This window comes from Propithecus coquereli, unplaced genomic scaffold (assembly GCF_000956105.1).
Source record: "Propithecus coquereli isolate 6110/MARCELLA unplaced genomic scaffold, Pcoq_1.0 Scaffold242, whole genome shotgun sequence".
In the NCBI taxonomy this organism is placed as follows: Eukaryota; Metazoa; Chordata; class Mammalia; order Primates; family Indriidae; genus Propithecus; species Propithecus coquereli.
In genome coordinates this window covers 1,895,924-1,914,211 of record NW_012147975.1, presented here as the reverse complement: position 1 = coordinate 1,914,211, position 18,288 = coordinate 1,895,924, and the positions used below count along the sequence as shown (strand labels likewise).

Sequence of the window (18,288 nt, the reverse complement as noted above, 5' to 3'; positions counted from 1 at the left end):
TGTTTTTCTAAGTAACTGGGTAGTCTTACCAAGCTGATAGCTAATATTACAAATTCTAAAATGCATTTACTCTAAATTAATTCTCTCTGCTTTGTGAGTCTCCTGTATAGGCTGGCATATATGGTTAAGAAAATTTGAAGTTCAGGAATGCATTTTCCCAAGTGCCTTCTATTTCTTTGTATTATTGGAAGAAAATTTTGCTTATAATTATACTTAGGATGGTTTGATGCTTTTTAGCTAGTGATTACACTGAATTGCATTGGGTCGTTAATATAAAGGTAGGTTAGTAAACTACTCTTTTGTTGCAGGTAAGATGGCTTACTTTTACATCTTAATTCACTGATAGGTGCTAAATTCACTGGTAGGAGCCACAGTTAACTATTAATAGATGTATGAAATGACTCACTGTAGCCTTCCAGCACTTAATAGATACTTACAGACCTGGCAGAGTGTAGCAATGGATGTCTTATTAAGATATTGTATTACCTCTAGTTATCTAGACTGATCATTGATAAGAAGTATAGCATCATTTAATCAGTGGAGAAATTCATCAAAAATAAGAGCCTTTTAGTAATGTTTCTTCGGGGAGTGGGAGGGATGATTAGGGAGTAAGTCCAATAACCTTTTTGCTTATAGAGCAACTTTTTATTTGAACTTGTATGTAGTAACATTATGTCTCATGTTAGGATAAATTCTGGGTCTTTATTATTTTCTGAATGATATCTAGAACATTACAGATTTTATTTTCTTCCCTAGGAATGCCCAGAAGGAGGATCGTGTTCCAGTACTTGAGGAGTACAGGGAGTATAAGAAAATTAAAGCAAAGCTTAGGCTTCTTGAAGTTCTTATAAGCAAACAAGATTCTTCAAAATCCATATAAAGTATGCTCCTTGAGAATTCATATCATAAAGTCAGTTGTATTCCTTGAAGCTATCGTCATGTGTACTTGGCTGGTACTTGAGTTCATTTTGTCAGGCACTCAGAGAATCTCATTTTGTACTTGGTTGTGATGCCACTAAACAATGATGGGAGGGTAAGCAGACCCTCTCTAGGGAGTGTAAGTGATGTTGCATATTAACAACAGACTGTCCTCTCCACTTTTAGCAAACATACAGTTTCCTTCATTGTTTTGTACTACAAATACATCCTTTTAGCAAAAGACTAGGATTTTATCCTTTCAACTTCAAGAACTTTGGAAATACGAGTTTTTTGTTATTACCAACGTTTTGTTTTTCATTACTGAAGAAAATTGAGAGGAAAATCTTCACACTGAATTCTTCGGTTGCCTTTTTCTTACAGAATGACTGAAAATTTGAAAGAAAAGCCTATGAAAGTGCACATATGGAACTGTATGTTCTGTGTTTTCTTAGAAAACCAAAATCAAACTGAAATTTCAAGTCCTACTTTGGAACACCTTTCTGTTTAATTCCCAAAGTGACACCTTACAGGTAATATGTTAGCAAAATGTTGCGATTCGGTGGTCACACAGCTCCTGGATAAAGATAACAGTGGGTAGACCAAAAAGTGACCTTGCTTAGTATATTGAAAACACATACCACACATCATACACAGAACTGAATCATATTACATGCTGCCTATGGGACTTAAGTTACTGTTTGTTTCCTAAGTTACTGTTTATCAGCTGGTGATGATGCGATTTGTTTGGAGCAGATCCTGAGCAGTTCCCCACCAGCCCTTCCAAATAGTGTGAGAAAATAGCCATGTCAGTGTGTCGGAATTCTGATGGTGCTCGGATTTGTGTGTTCAATCAGATGGGCGTAAATTGCAAGTAAATCTGTTCTCAACAAGGGCTATACCACTGCATTTTTACATGTACTTTTAGGAGGTCGCATCTTTTCCCCCTCTTTTAATCAGCAGAATCTATACAAAAAACACCCTCTGAAGGGACCACCTTTTTGCTCAATCATATGCCATTTAAAGCAGCTGTTTACAGGGTGTGTAGTGGTATACCCCTTGTCATATACCCTTAGCATCTCTTTTTTCCTTTGGGTTTGCATGGCTTTTCTTCAGGTACTCTCCTGGTATCATTCCTCTAATTATTTTTACAGAATGGTGACTTCATTTGTGCTAACAGTACAATAGCAGATTTGGGTCAGACTTAATCTAAGTGTTAAATTTTTTTTCCCTGGTGCTTTTTTGGATTGATGACTGTCTCACTTTGTGCCCATGTTTTGCATGCAGTGACTCACGCATGGTTTTTCTTAACTAGCTAATATTAACAATTTTTTCCATATAAAAATGGAATTTTGCAACGTCCTTTAATAAGGTGAGGGAAGCATGAACCTCAGACTTCTGGCACTATTACATAGTAAGCACATGAAGTAGCGTGGTAATAAATAGTGATTCTAGTACTTCACATTTCACCTGTGTGTGCAATGCCTTTTTTGCGGGGAGGGAGAATGTAGTAGTGAATGTATAGTTGGGGAATAAAAAGCACTAAATCCAGCCCTTTTTGTGTGGTTTCCTTTTGATACAACTAGGTTATTCATAATGTATACCTAGAAAAGTGAAATCAAAAACACCATAAGACGAATCACTTTGATTTGAATCCATCATGCAGTGTACATTTCAGTTAGTATCTTTTAGTCTCCAGACAGGAGTGTATCCAAACATCTAATATTACGTGCACTGTATATTTTATATGAATGTTTTATTTTATATACCACATGAAAAAAATGTCCATATGTACTATTTAAATGTTTTAAATAATATATTCCTTCTTTATAATGCTAAATCTATATGAGGACCATATTTTTATAAGTCAGTGGCCTGATTGGTTTCATTTTAGAATTAACAGCTGCTTCATGATGTTATTCAGTGTTAATGTTTGACTACAAGTAGAATAGATAGTAGTGGCATGGCAGCACTTACGTGACAGTTTTGTGTGTCATAGTTGAGTCATAGGTGGTAAAATTAGGCAGTTTGTGATAGTTTTACTTTGGTACAAATAAAAACTGTGTATCTATATACAAAGAATATATAGATATAGATATATATGTGTCCGCCAGTATAATTGCATTGCTGTGTCTGACACTTCATTGTACAGACTTTCGTAATAAAAGAACTTGAATGTTCTAAGTCATTGTAAATGTATGTTTGTTTTTCCAGTAGGTGTTAAAAAGAGAAAATACGGACTTCCAAGTATTCCCTTACCTTAATGTTTTTAGGCTTTGTTTGAATTTTACCCCACCCAGGAACCATGTTAGGGCACAACAGAGTCCTTCAACTATCTGGCTGGCTACAGCTCTGGGGAGTGGTAAGACAGGGAAAGGCCATGTTGTTGATTCCCTTGTGGATATCCCGGGAGAAGCTGCAGGGAGAATAGTTAGCATTTCTTGTTGCAGTGAATTATCCTATTAAGAAAAATTGATGTACAGTCTCTTAAGAGAATAGGTTGGCCTGAGGAAGGTGGGTAGTAATTTTAAAAATATTTTTATTCAAGTTTTAAAATCCAGGGACTTTTGAGCACCAATGTGGAAGTTGTGTGCCAACGTCAAGTGATGGTGCTTGGGCTAAGAGGACATGTGGCTATTCTACGGGGTCTTACGTAGCCTATAAAAATTAGAAGAGTTTCCCTCCAATTTCCAAAATGCCAGCCATACAAAACTTTCCAACCATCCAAACAGGGCTCCTACACTTCCCAGACATAACTTCTTATGATGCTGATACACCTAGCCTGCTCTTTATTTTATTCTTGGGAGATAACTTCAAACTGCCTAGGTGAATTTCAAGTTTGAAAATATTAGTAAAATTTCTGTAGATGGTTCGGGAGTTGGTTCCACACTGTGGTTTTTCCAGGAAACTTCAAATTCTGAAGAACGGAGGGAGACTATTTTACTTGGGTTTTATATAATGATCTAAACCTTTATTAATTTGTCTATGGCCAAAGGAAGTCAGAACATGGTATGTGATGCACTTGAAATTACTAACTCTTCTTATACTCTGTAACTGTAAGAAAACTGTCTTTCTCTACCTACTTATTGAACTATTAATTAGAGACCTGCCTCGTGAACCATAAGCATTATTTTGTACTTTCCTTCACATTCCTAGAATCTAATAAATCTCATTATAAAATCCTTTGTGTGGATAGCAGTGTATATGTATTTTGGAGGAATGTTGTACTATGCATGGATTGTATGGTGGGTCCCAGATAGGGGCACTTAATTCCTGGAAATTGTTTGATTATTGTAATTGATCTGAGGATAGTTTGGTGATAGGTGGTTTAGGGCTTTTAAAGTGTGCCTGAAATGTATACAAGTTTAGGAAATAATGCATGAGTAAGTCTTTGTTAGAAATGCTCAATGATTACACAACAGATTCTCACCTCCACTTGTCTCAATGTCCTAGAGCTGAGAGCTTTCTCGTTACTCGATTTAGTTTTGAATTGATGTAATGTAATTCTTTCTCCAGCTCCACAGCATATAAAAAGAGTCTAGAAGATAATTTAGAAGTAGAGAATGAGTCAGTAATACTCTTTCATGTATTAAGAGACAGCTTCGAGTGGAAAGATAGTATTGTAAGCTCCTAAAACATGCCTTATTTGGCCAGTTATAGAGCTAATAATTCTAAAGCTGTATGGAGAACAGTATCTGCTATGCGTATGAAATATAAATGGCAGTTCCTATTTAGAGGTGTAGGGATAAAAGAAATTGGTCTCTCATCTTTTAGGCATATGGAGTTAATATAGTTTAATTTTAAAATTGGGTGGAAAATTTTTAAAAATGGCATCTCAACAGAATAAGGTTGTGGGTTCAGGAAAATAATGTGTGTAACTCATATCCTCAATCCCCCTATCATGATATCCCATAGTACCCTGGTTAGGACAAATGCTTACTCTCCAAATTCTTGTTGAGTGACAGGCTGGTAGTCATCTTGAATTTCTGTGGAATAATACTTATTCTCAAGCCTCTCTTTCCATTTTTTCATCTTCTCTGCCCTTTGAATCTCCTGTCAAGTTAGAGGACAAGTATAGGCTGCAGTCTGACCAGAAGAGGACACATTTATCAGGCAAACACAGTGTATGAAATATAGGCCTTCCTGTGCAGATCTCTATTTCATGTCTTTGGCACACAAGCATCACAGGGTTGAGGATCTTACACTAGTCTCCTCTACTCTCTAGGCCTCAGATTTTGAGCCCCACTGGCCTTTTCCCTGCCTGGGTTTTAGGTCTGTGCATCAGCAAAGTCACTGCAGAGCACTCGGCTGATAGAAGAGCTATTTATACCAGTACCATGCTGTTTTGGTCACTGTACCTTGTAATGTATTTTGAAGTCAGGAAGTGCAATGCCTTCAGCTTTGTTCATTTTGTTCAGGATTGCTTTGGCTATTTGGGCTCTTTTTTGGTTCCATAAGAATTTTAGGATTGTTTTTTCTATTTCTGTGAAAAATGACATTGGTATTTTGATAGGGATTTCATTGAATCTGTAGATTGCTTCAGGCAGTATGCTCATTTTAATGATACTAAATTCTTCAGATTCATGAGCATGGGATGTCTTTTTTTTTTTTAATGAGACAGAGTCTCACTTTGTTGCCTGGGCTAGAGTGCCGTGGTGTCATCTTAGCTCACAGCAACCTCAAACTCCTGGGCTCAAGCGATCCTCCTGCCTCAGCCTCCTGAGTAGCTGGGACTACAGGCATGCGCCACCATGCCCGGCTAGTTTTTTCTATATACTTCTAGTTGTCCAATTAATTTCTTTCTATTTTTAGTAGAGAGGGGGTCTCGCTCTTGCTCAGGCTGGTTTCGAACTCCTGAGCTCAAACAATCCGCCTGCCTTGGCCTCCCAGAGAGCTAGGATTACAGGCGTGAGCCACTGCGCCCGGCCAAGCATGGGATGTCTTGATTTGTTTACATCTTCAATTTTTTTATCGGTGTTTTATAGTTTTCATTTTCCTTGTAGAAATCTTTCACTTTCTTGATTAAATTTATTCCTGGGTATTTTATGTTGTTTGTAGCTATTGTAAATGGGATTGCCTTTTTTATTTCTTTCTCAGCTAGTTCATTATTGGTACATAGAAATGCTACTGATCTTTGAATGTTGATTTTTCTTATCCTGCAACGTTACTGAATTTATCAAACCTAGGAATTTTTTGGTTGAGTCTTTAGGTTCTCTAGATATAAGATCATATCATCAGCAAAGAGGGACAATTTGTCTTTCTCTTTTCCAATTTGGATGCCCTTTATTATATTTCTTTCTGTTGCCTGATTATTCTAGCTAGAACTCCTAATACTATGTGAATAGGAGTGATGAAAATGACATCCTTGTCTTGTTCCAGATCTTAGAGGAAAGGCTTTCAGCTTTTCCCCATTCAGTATGATGTTAGCTGTGGACCTCAACACTTTTGAAGAACACGCCAATTATTTTGTAGAACGTCCTTCAGTTTAGTTTGTGTGAAATTTTGTCAATGATTAGATTCAGGTTTTATATCTTTGACAGGGATGTCACAGAAGGGATGCTGACTCTCATGGTATTCTATCAGGTGGCATATGATTTCAGTTTGTTTCAATTCTGATGGTGGTTACTTTGATTATTTGAGTAAGGTGCTTCTCCATTCTAAAATTACTGCTTGTATTTTTGTAATTAATGAGTATTTTGTGGAGAGGTATGTCAATGTCTCATTCCTCATCAGAATTTTATTCATTTGTATGTTAAGTCAGTATAGACTCATGGAATTCTGCTTTATTCAATGGATTATAAATCATTATTCATTATAGTGCTAAAATGTTCCCAGATATGGCCAGTTTGAGCCCCTCAAACTGACTTGTATTCTTTTAACAGATTTCCATCATTCTTTGAGCAATTTTACTTTCTGACTCAGCAAGATACTCTAGACTAATCTTGTATAGTTTTCCTCCAGCGTACTTGGGGGATTAGTTCCAGGACTCCCTGCTCATACCAAAATCTGCACATACTCAAATTCTGTAGTTGGCCCTACAGAACCTGTGTGTTCAAAAAGTCAGCCCTTCTTATACATGGGTTTCACATCCCTCAAATACTATGTTTTCAATCCGAGTCAAATAAAATCTATGTATAAGTGGTGGACCCAGCCAGTTCACACCTGTGTTGTTCAAGGGTCAACTGTACTTTCCAGCCCTGGAATTGGTCATATCTCCAAGGAGCTCCAGTTCCTTTCATAGGAAAATGGTATTTGGAAACCAAGATCTGGATACTAGTGCCATTGCTACTAGGATATCATTTCTTCTAGCCCTCATAGTGGAGAGAGCTAGAAAATGCGCAAAGTTATATATGTACACACACACATCTACAATTCTAATTCAGCATCACAAAGTTCATTTTAACCTTTATCCTTTTCATTTTTGTGGCTCTTTTATCTGACACTGAGAAACCTCACTCCCTCCAATATTTGTTTGCTTACTTATTCCAGTTTCCCAACCCTTCTGTCATCTTTCTGAGCATTTGTGGTAGCAACAGGATGGGGGTGACCAGAAGTAGAGCAGTGTTCTATTTTTTTTTTTTTCCAGTTGAGTGGTGGTGGTATGTATTTCTTAAACTCCATATATATGTTCCTTAAATTCCAGATTTGTTGAGTATATATGTTACAAATTTTAAATATAAAAAATGAAATCATTAAAATAATTTATCACCTTAATGGTTACAAGAGAAAAATTACATAATCATCTCAATAGAGTGTACTCACTATAAATACCCAGTGTTAAAATTCCACAGTGAGTTTATACCTTCAGGACCCGGGTATCTGGCTGAGAGTACCAATAGGAGAGGAAGCATCTGGAATCCAAATGGTTTGTCATAAATGAGAAAGGCTCTAGATTCTGGGAGATCTGTTTGGAGGTGATAACTACTGCTCAGAAAAAAGTCATTTCAGTTCTTAATTACAACATTTTGTAAGCATATTTCTAGTACAGCTACCACTTTTGTTTATGAAAAAATTAAAATCTTACATTTTCATCAAAGCCTTCTCTTCTAGCTTGTTCAGCCAAATCCCTCCTTTTGCTCCTGAGAATATAAAATAAAAATCAGAGGCATATGACAGTAAAAAGGGAGATGCCACTGTAAAATATCAGATATATAGTAAGGATCTGAATTGTATTTCTGTTCTTTCTGATAATACATGCTAGTTATTTGGAAAATGTATTCATTAATATGTTCTCAAGAGTATCACATGTCATTAACTGTTTAAAAGAAAAGTTTTTATGTCCCACTGCCAGAGGCCTGAGTTTGGGAAGCATTCTGACATCAAAATCATTCAATAAATGTATTACATAAGTTTTGTCCGTAAGTATTGTGTGTAAAATCTTTTTATTTTGGTAGCTAAGGAAATACACTTAATATAGAGTAAAATTATTTCCATCCTTTCTTAGAGAGACTTTATTTTCTTCCCCAGTTTTCTCTTAAAGCTTTTTCTGAGTGGCTTGGCATGCATTATATTAATTTTAAATTAGCTTAGAGTTTCACTTGATCTTAGCCAAAACGCCGCGAAGCGATAAGCTTAGAGTTTCATGCTCAGAAATGAGGAGGCACTACTGGGTGTGCTGACAACATACTGAGAATCACCACAAAGGATGGGGCTTGTCTTGCAATCAAAACCTTATTTGTTGCAAGTTTCTTACATAATGTAGAATTTTAAAATGGTAAATTATAAATTTGAGAAAGGTCATCTTACGTTTTCTCGTCTTCATCTTTTTGAGCTTTCTTCAATTTGAGTTTCTCAAGAGCGTTTGTATAACTCTGGGCATAATTAAAAGTAGTGTGAGAATTCACCAAAAATATATCCTGTATTATTAATGTTTAATCAAAAGTAAAGAAATATGGAATGCTTGTCTGTAGGGACTGCTACCCTAAAGAAATGTGGGGGCAAAATGCTAAGATTGTCCTTTCACCTTGTCACTACTGATGGTTTCGGCCTGCTGTTGAAAAGGGGGTTCTTCTCTTGGGAAGCGTGACACTTGAACTTGAAAAAAACAAAAATCTTGTAAAAGTATTAAAATGTATTGCATTAAGGAAGTTAACACATTTAATGCATATAACTAGCACCATTCTCAAGATAAAAGATGGGGGTAAAAATCACAAGCTTATTGTGGACATCATAACAGTTTTCTTTTACAGATAAGTTCTTGGACATAGTTCTTAAACTGTATTAACCCCACAGCAACTGGGCCCTTTTCTCCACGAAGTGCTGTGCTTAGAGCCATGAAGTATGCAGAGATGGCTAAGCTGGCAGGGAGATGTGACCAGTACTCACAACTCTGCTACAACTCAGAGTGAGGTAGGTGTCAAGGGGACAGGGAGATTCCACTCTTTCAAGGAGAATAGAATATTAGCAAGATAGATAAGAGCTGTGGGAATATTTCAGGGGTCAGACAATGATCTGAGCAAAGCTGAGAGGAGACCAAGTGAGCAAGCATGGTATATAGCATAGTGCTCAAAACAGATTGGCTGGGACATAATGGTGCTGTAAATAGAGACAGAAAGGTATAAACACTATAGTAAAATGATAGTTAATAAAGATAGGTTGGGACTGCGAGACTTGAGGAGGACTTGGAATATTTGAGTAAGGAGTTTGGGCATATTTTGATAGGCCCAGGGAAACTGATATGCTCAGATCTGGACTGGCACGGGGAAGAGGCTAGAACAGTTAAGATGTTATCTACAGAAGGCTGGGTGAAAAGTACTGAAATCCCTAATCTAGTGGTGGCAGTTGGAATTCAAAATGTCCTTGAATTTCACAAGTGTAAGCAAGAACTACACGATAAACTACATATAAACCTTGACAAAAGACTGTATAAGGGACAAGGAAATAAAGTCTTTTCAAGGTTTCTGAACCAGGAGTGACTGAGATAATAGTGTGGTCATTAAAAGAAACAAGAAAAATGAGGAAGACCATGCACATGGAGTTCTGAGTTTATGTTACGGAAATTTGCCAGCATCTAAATTGCAAACTTTTTGGAGGGATGAAATAATTTTATTATAATACCCACCAGTGCTTTGCATTTCAGAAATAACAATTATTTTATATATAGAACTCTGAAATAAATTTGGCTACATTTTTAAAGCCAGAAAGCATATTTCTCTTCCCTAGTAGTAAAATAATGCAAATAACATTGCAGTAATACTGGATCAAGACACAAAAACAAAACCCAAGGTGTGAGGGTTTGGGGGCGGTAGTGGAGTGTTATTCAAACTACAAGAGTATAAACTGAATAATATGTGTCCTAGAATTCTAATTAGGAATGGAATTTGACTTACCTTTTTAATCATTTCACCAAGTTCAAAGTCTGGCCTTCTGCCTATTGAATAATCAGCTTTCACTTCAGAATAGGTATCATTAATTATTGCCAAGAACATGTTCTGGGGAGAAATATTCAAACAATTATTTCAGTAAAAATTTAGTAAGTAACACATATGCTGTCTAATGACAGTGATATGTTTAATTTTTGTCTTAACCAATACTTCTGATAAAATCAGGATGCCAACAATTTGTCACTTGCTAGTCTCAAAAATAGAGAAATGACTAAGCAGACTACAATAGAGTAGAATGGAAAGTGTGTAGTGTGTGGGTGTGGGCAAATATGTTTTATGGTAAATGAGAAAAGCAGAATGTAAAGTAATGCATATGAACTGGTTACTAATAATATATTTAATATATACACATATTAACCAATATTATGTATCAGAAGATTTAGAATGAGGTGATTATATGTTCATAAAGGTGTTTTTAATTCTATGAAGCTGCTTAAATTCACAGACTTATTAAGGTTTCTACAACTGCTAATGTCCAGATAACACAAATGTGGAGAGCATATTCTTACCCCAGCCCACCTCTGCACTTTTCATGGTGGCCCAGCTCTGTCACCCTAAGACTCTTGGCCATCAGTAGGAGATAGCTTCTGTGCTATCAGGGTTTTCATGGAGGATAATAACAATGCCTTGATTTAGGAAGCCCAAATAGACTTGTTCTGAATGCCTGTGAGAGACCCATCCTATTAATGGATGTGACTGCTAGGAATCTCAAAGGGTCGTGAGCTTTCGTCCTTAAGAGCCAAAACCCATTGCAATAGGGGCAGAATATTAATAGCCGAATTCATACCTCATGGTATGGCTTGTCCCAGCCTGGAGAGGTGTGGGACATTCAGGCTATTTGTGTAAGGGATTTAGCACATTCTTGTCTAAAGTAAACACCCAGATGTTAAGCATTGTGATCATACTCTCCATTGGACAACTTGAAAACATTAGACACTAGAGAATCTTGATTACTAAGAATCACACTATTCTTAATATATGTAAAGTGCTCCAACAGCTAAGTGGTACTACAATTTCTCCTAAATGAGTAATTTCATTTTTTATTCTGAACCATCCCTCCGCCCCCCCCTCCCCAAAAGAACACATGGTCATTCTTACCAGCAGGACAAAGAACACAAAAAAGATGAAAGTGATGAAGTAAATGGGTCCCAAGATCCAATTGGCTTGCTGAATACCAGCAAAATTAAAATCTCCAAGCACAATTCGAAATTGTGCGAATCTTTGATGGGAAGAAAGAAAGACATTAGAAAATATCTGTTCATGTACACACATGACAACTGATGGGGGTTACTAATGTCTCTAGGAAAGTAGCTGCATATGGCTTATGTTTTCTGGCTTTAAATTGTGTTAGTACAGAGTTCCCTAAAACTGGATGTAGAAAATTCCCCTAGGGCCGGGCGTGGTGGCTCACGCCTGTAATCCTAGCTCTCTGGGAGGCTGAGACGGGCGGAATTGTTTGAGCTCAGGAGTTCGAAACCAGCCTGAGCAAGAGCGAGACCCCGTCTCTACTAAAATTAGAAAGAAATTAACTGGACAACTAAAAATATATATTAAAAAAAAAAAATTAGCCGGGCATGGTGGCGCATACCTGTAGTCCCAGCTACTCAGGAGGCTGAGGCAGGAGGATCGCTTGAGCCCAGGAGTTTGAGGTTGCTGTGAGCTAGGCTGACGCCACGGCACTCACTCTAGCCGGGGCAACAGAGTGAGACTCTGTCTCAAAAAAAAAAAAAAAAAGAAAATTCCCCTAAAGGCAAGACTTGAGATATTTCAATAGCTGAACAGGTAAATGTAGGGAACAGCAGGCTTCAGTTTATTTAACCAATGTGAACTAAATGTTCACCTACAAGATCTGAACCTTGGGATATCTGTTTACCAATTGGTTTCGGCAGTGGCCTCCTTGGCCATTCCTGTGACCTCTAAAACTTCAAATGCTTTGACTTGGTCCAACAAGTGGTTTTTCAACTTGTACCTAGACTCAAGAGCCCTAAACTTGCTAATGACAATGATGTGTTTAATTTTTGTCTTAACCAATACTTCTGGATGCCAAAAATGTGTCACTTGCTAGTCTGAAACAAGTGTGATAATGATCCTCCACATTATCCTAAGGTTAAATTTATCCTCTTCAATAACTACAAATGCTTGGTTTGATGTGAACTGCCATTTTAAGTAGTGCATACCTTCATTTTTCTAATTTTAAAGATGGAAAATGAAGAAATTAAGACTTTGAGTAGCATACTGGTAGCAGAAATGGAATTAGGATTTCCTAACCTGGAATCTTATTTTCTCATCATTTGCAGTGGCATCACAGGACACATCAGGGATATCAGTTATAAATTATGTGTGTGTGTTATTTATTTTATGGGCAAACTTGGGGAGAAATTTTTAATAGTATGTTGATACTCTGCATGATTAGTCAGTTAGAAGGGAGAACACTTCTTGTCCCTTATTGTTTTTGTGAGTCACATAAAGGGAACAGAAGACTATCTTTAACAAAGGAAGGAAAAGCATTCAAAGAAATAGTCCTATGAGTTGTCTGGCATTCCATCCCCAGCACTTAATTGAGACCTGATCGAATCACACTTTAACTGTATCCTACTTTTAATACTAGTTCATAATGCTCTTCCACATAGGAGAGAAAATGCTGAATTGGAAGGAAACCAAAAATCTCACCACAAATGAAATACATTTTCCTTTCTGGAATAGGAGAACAAGAGGTTCTGCTTTAGTGTTTCTGACGTGATCTTTTATCAAGTTGTAAAGGAAAAGATAAGTTATAGGCACCATTTCTCATTCTTTTCTCCTTTCCAGAAATTAGTAAATAAAGCTTCTATTTAACCCTTTTCTACCAGGAAAGTGTTTAGATACCTCTGCTCTGTAAATGTGAATAACAAAAACCTAAGCAATTTACTGAATGGTTAAAGTGGAAACTGGAGACTCCAAATACACTATCTCTTTTCTCCTCTTAATTGGAGCTTAGTTTATCCTTTTTTTCTGTTCTTTTTTGCAAGCTGAAAGGAACATGACATCTCAGCATGCAGGGTTATATTGAATGAAATGCTGTTTTGTAACTTATTTTTGTTTTTTTAATTTTTTTTTTTTTTTTAGAGACAGCGCCTCACTCTGTTGCCCAGGCTGCAGTGCAGTGGTGTGATCATTGCTCACTGTAGCCTCAAACTCCTGGGCTCAAGTGATCTTCCTGCTTCCGTCTCCCAAAGTGCTGGGATTACAGGCATGAGCTAGCACACCCAGCCTGTTTTGTAACTTCTTGATACTTCTGCCTTCTAGAGTTCTTTCTTACTGAATTAAAATAACTTACAGATTGTTCCATAATAACGTGCCATTTATCATGAACATGATTTTCCACTCTCAGAGGCAATGATTGGGTGATAACTATTCCTAAGCATTCTCCAAATATTTCCTCTCTCTCTGTCTTCTTCTGTAACTCAGGTTAAACATACATTAAGCCTTCTCATTCGATCCTTTGTCTCATACCCTCTCCCAACATTTTGTCTCTCTATGCCACATTTTCGATAATTTCTTTTCACCCGTTTTCCACTTTGCTCACTTCACTTGGGTCTTATTTTCTGTAAAACCTATCAGCTGGGCTTTTAATTTAGATCAGCTTCTTTGTTTTACAGATAAGGTCTAGAAATTACAAATTAAGGTCTAGAAAAGTTAAGTAGCTAGTGGCAGAATGGGAAATTGGAATTATATATTCTTGGTTCCTAGTTTACTCTTCTTTCCACTACTGATTTAGTAGAGGGTTATTTCAGAAAAATGTTATAATATTTTATACATTATATTTCAATTATTTACATGTGGATGGAAAGAAGAGGGCAACTTAAGACATTTCTTTAGACACTTTCCCAAAAATCTCGCAAAAGGGTCACAGGTAAGTTTGTGGAACTCTTAATTAAAGGTTAACAAAATTATTGCTAGATTTCTCAGAGCCATATGTTAATATGCACTGCAAATTTCCAAAACTGTTACAAAATCTCCCAAACTTAAATACAAAGCCATTTTCCCATGGACAATCTTGGCCTAGAATTCCACAGAATATATTTAGAGAATTGTTATTTTAGAATATCATAATTTTCTCATACGGATAGAAGTTGCTTTTCCTTTTCAAAAAGAGGAAATTTATGAAAATATTTTACTTTCAAGGAAAGAGCCTGAATACTTTTTTAGGGATTCTACCTACCCACTTCTGTAAGTGAGTTGCCTATTACTGATTGTTTTATGCCTATAAAGCTATTTCCAAATAGCTTTGGCAGATAGATCAGCAGAGGACTATCAAGTCAATATCAATAAGATTCTTAAGACAGTGCCCTCTAAACAAGACACTTAAGATTTCTTTTGCCCAGAGAATAAACAGTACTGAGACATGGAGGCCAGTTTCTGTTATCTTAGGTAAAATTATTACATTTATACTAAGAGCTTACATGGAATTTTGAAAAGTGGAAAAGTCGTCAACCTGTGATCCAAAAACAAGAAATCCTAACTGGGCATAAGCAAAGAATATTATAAAAAACATGATGGCAAATCCTACTATGTCTTTGATACAGCGGGACAAAGTTGATGACAGCTGAGACATTGTTTTATTAAAGCTTATGAATTTGAATATCTGAAAAAGAATAAAGTTAATTGAAATAGAATATCAAAGATTACTTAGAATAAGTTAAATTAATTTCAAAAGAATTCTGCTTCAAATTAAAGGAGGTACTTAATGATAAGAGTGTTTGAGGATTTGCCAGCAATCATTTACAAGGCCAAACTACTTTTAAAATTACTTAATAGTTAAGAAAAATTTTTTACACAACTTTGTAGTTTAAGTTCATTATAACATTATGCTATTATCCTGTTGTATTATGTAATATAATAAAATGTAAATACCTTTATCCATGCAAAGAAGATAGTAATAGCAATTATATTGTTGTAATAAATATGCCAGTATGCAAGAAAATAGAAATCTGAATATTTTTCAGTACTTTTCAACAGATGTCCAAGTAAGAGAAAAATTTGCATATTACAGTATGTGTTGAAGGAAACAGACACAAAACACAACTAAATGGGAAAATAAGAAGGGTTAAATTAGAGACTATCTCTACATCTAAATGTCTTGCAGCCTATGAAGAGACACATGAAAAAGTTCATCAAAAGTTTAACAAAAAGGGAGGGAAAGATAGGACATACTCTTCTACATAAATGGAAATAACCCTCAATTTAGAGAAGTTTAAGGTAGCATAATTATCATAAAAATAGAAAAATATTGGTTGCTTAGCCATCCTAATCTATCTACCTGTTTGTTTCATTGAGTCATAAAGCACAAATGTATAAAATGACTATGTAATTCTGACTAGGGTATAAGGGTTTCTGTTCTACATCATACCTAAAAGTTTAAAATTTTCTACCGTGTTATATTACATGAAAAAAAATTTACAGTTACATAAAACAAACCCTTTTAAACCTTTTAACAACTCTCTCACTCTTTTTTTTAAATAGACAGTGTCTCATTCTGTAGCCTAGGCTGGAGTGCAGTGGCATGATCATAGCTCACTGTAACCTTGAACTTCAAGCAATCCTCCTGCTTTGGCTTCCCAAAGTGGGATTACAGGCATAAGCCACCATACCTGGCCTAAAAACCCTTTTTAAAGAGGATTTCAGAACAGGTTATCTTAGCTCTCCGAGCTTTATAACCATCATGAAATTTTTCCTTTGACTTTCCTTGCCTGAAATAATAAATGTTTAAATAGTTTAACATTTAATGCCATGCCCTTTGTTAGACATTATTGGGGCTACCAGAGAGTTAGGTGGCATACTTCCTGATTTTGAGAAACTTTGAATCTGATTTTGAATGGCTATAACTAAGGGCCATTGAGGGTGAAAGATCAGATTATGTGAACCAAAAAGTTGTTCATTGACTATTCCTAAGACCAAGCTCGTAATATTTGTCTCACCTGCCTAAATCCCTGTTTGTTTTAGTACATTCCAATGACTAGAACTGTCTTTGGTTTTGGTGTTTCAGGGATTATTTCCCCGATCCTGGTGCCCTCTGTGCCTGCGGGTTACCCTCTGGTTGCTCAACTCGTTCCCCTCCACCTGCCCTCAGTATTCTGTCTCTTCTTGTCTTTTGCCTGTTCTTTCAAAATTTAGTGTGAAGAGGAAAGCAGATTTAGGCAACATAGAAGAGTATGTTTTAAATGACCTTACCCAAAAAGACTCAAAATTGATGAAACACAAGACCCTGTAAGGACCATGTTTTTTAAGTAGGAATAGGGAGACCTACTATGTACATTAAGTGATTTATGGAATCACTTATTCCTCTAGGTCTATGCCAACCCTCCAAAGGACCAAATCATAAAAAAATAGATTTCTCCCTTCTGGAGGCACTGTATTAGTATGTACTATGACAGTTCATTTTATGTTTGATACTTGTAGCTTTTAAAATAAGTTCTGGATAAATAGAAAATTCAGTTTTTTATGCTTCCTTCATTGGTGGGTTCCGATATGATACCCTTCAACCATACACATGAATATATACTCACCAGCAAAAGTAGTAATTCTAGCCAGTTCCAAATACTTTTGAAATAGGCAGACTTAAATTCTTTTATTTTTTTGACTTCTTGTGTTGTGAAGACAAAAAGAAAAATACAAAATGTGATTTCACAGGAAGCAATAAAATAATCATAGTAGCTAACATATCTGAGGAGCTTCACAGAGTAAAACTGCCATGAAGTAAGTATTCCTCCAGTTGCAGGGAATTCTGCCACCAATCTGTAAAATAAGGTTTGTGAAAACAGCTATTCATTTCAATCATTTATATTTTGGTACTTAATGTGAAATTTCTAATCAATGATGACATATACTTTAATGATAACCAGTTATTTTGTACAAAATACGTTTCCTTGGGGTCATGGACTCAATTTAATCATTTTCTAGTGGATTTACTTATTTTTTAATGGCTCCAATTTTTCTGAATCCTGAATGTTCACAGTGGCCAAAGACCAATGTAAATGAGAAAGACAGACATGAATTTAGCCATTCATTCATTCCTATTCGGTGTTCAGTTTGCTCGTTCATAAACTGGGAATATAATTTATCTCCACAGGAGAATGAGATGTTTAAGAAAAGGCTATATTGTTGTTAATTATGACTCTCCCCAAATACATCATTTTCAATATTTCAGAGGAGGAAAATACATTCTCTTTAGATTATCAGAAATACTTCTTGTTTCTAAATGTCAAGGTCACATATCTAAAGCAAAGGTTTTTCTGTTTACTTTAGGCATTGGAAATTGGATACAAAGATCCATATGCAAACAGAAATATAAAAATTAATTCCATCACTAAATATAAGACGATTTTGAGGTGGTTCACTGTATTTCTGTTGTTCTCCACAACCTCAGATAATTAAGAATTAGAAGTAATTTAAGGAAGCAACATTTCTGTCACGATCTTACAGTGTAATTATTCCTACCTAAAGATTTTATTGGTAGTGTTATAAGGTGCTGCCAAAATAAACAATAAAAACAAAACCCCAGGTAACAAACAAAACTGTTAACATCTTGTACATAGTAAGTGCTCAATGTTGGATAAGGGAGTGATGAGGACTGAACTCTGACCACTGTCCTTTGCTCCAAATTCCTTTCCTAGGGGACCTGGAGAGAGTCACATCTGCAGACTGTCAATTTTGCTTCGCAGGTTACTTTGACCCAGCATACTGTGCCTTGCTTTCATAACCTGACTCTGGCATAGCACAAGATGATAAGTAGCAGACTTCCTTATCTTAACTAATATATCTGAAAACTAAATCATTCCTTTGCTGATTCCAAGCTTTTTAAACACAACTTTACTCCTTTAATCAATTGCAAATTAAAGAATCTCTGAATCAGCCGGGCACGGTGGCTCACGCCTGTAATCCTAGCTCTCTGGGAGGCCGAGGCGGGTGGATTGTTTGAGCTCAGGAGTTTGAGACCAGCCTGAGCAAGAGC

At 36.2% G+C, this 18,288-nt stretch overlaps 2 protein-coding genes across 2 annotated transcripts in view; one reads left to right on the top strand and one right to left on the bottom strand.

Moving 5' to 3' along the window:
- Positions 1–3,133, top strand: part of FAM13B (family with sequence similarity 13, member B) — a 100,108-nt gene extending 96,975 nt beyond the window's left edge. The window contains exon 23 of the mRNA XM_012646324.1: positions 757–3,133. Within this exon, the coding sequence (XP_012501778.1) occupies positions 757–880 (124 nt within the window). The 3' untranslated portion in view covers positions 881–3,133. The remainder of the gene's footprint in view (positions 1–756) is intronic.
- Positions 3,134–4,356: 1,223 nt separating this feature from the next.
- PKD2L2 (polycystic kidney disease 2-like 2) overlaps positions 4,357–18,288 on the bottom strand; it is a 29,900-nt gene continuing 15,968 nt past the window's right edge. The window contains 9 exon segments of the mRNA XM_012646323.1: positions 4,357–4,453; positions 4,856–4,968; positions 7,940–7,994; positions 8,662–8,726; positions 10,245–10,346; positions 11,397–11,517; positions 14,741–14,922; positions 15,192–15,362; positions 16,844–17,072. Coding sequence (XP_012501777.1) covers positions 4,357–4,453; positions 4,856–4,968; positions 7,940–7,994; positions 8,662–8,726; positions 10,245–10,346; positions 11,397–11,517; positions 14,741–14,922; positions 15,192–15,362; positions 16,844–17,072 — 1,135 coding nt within the window.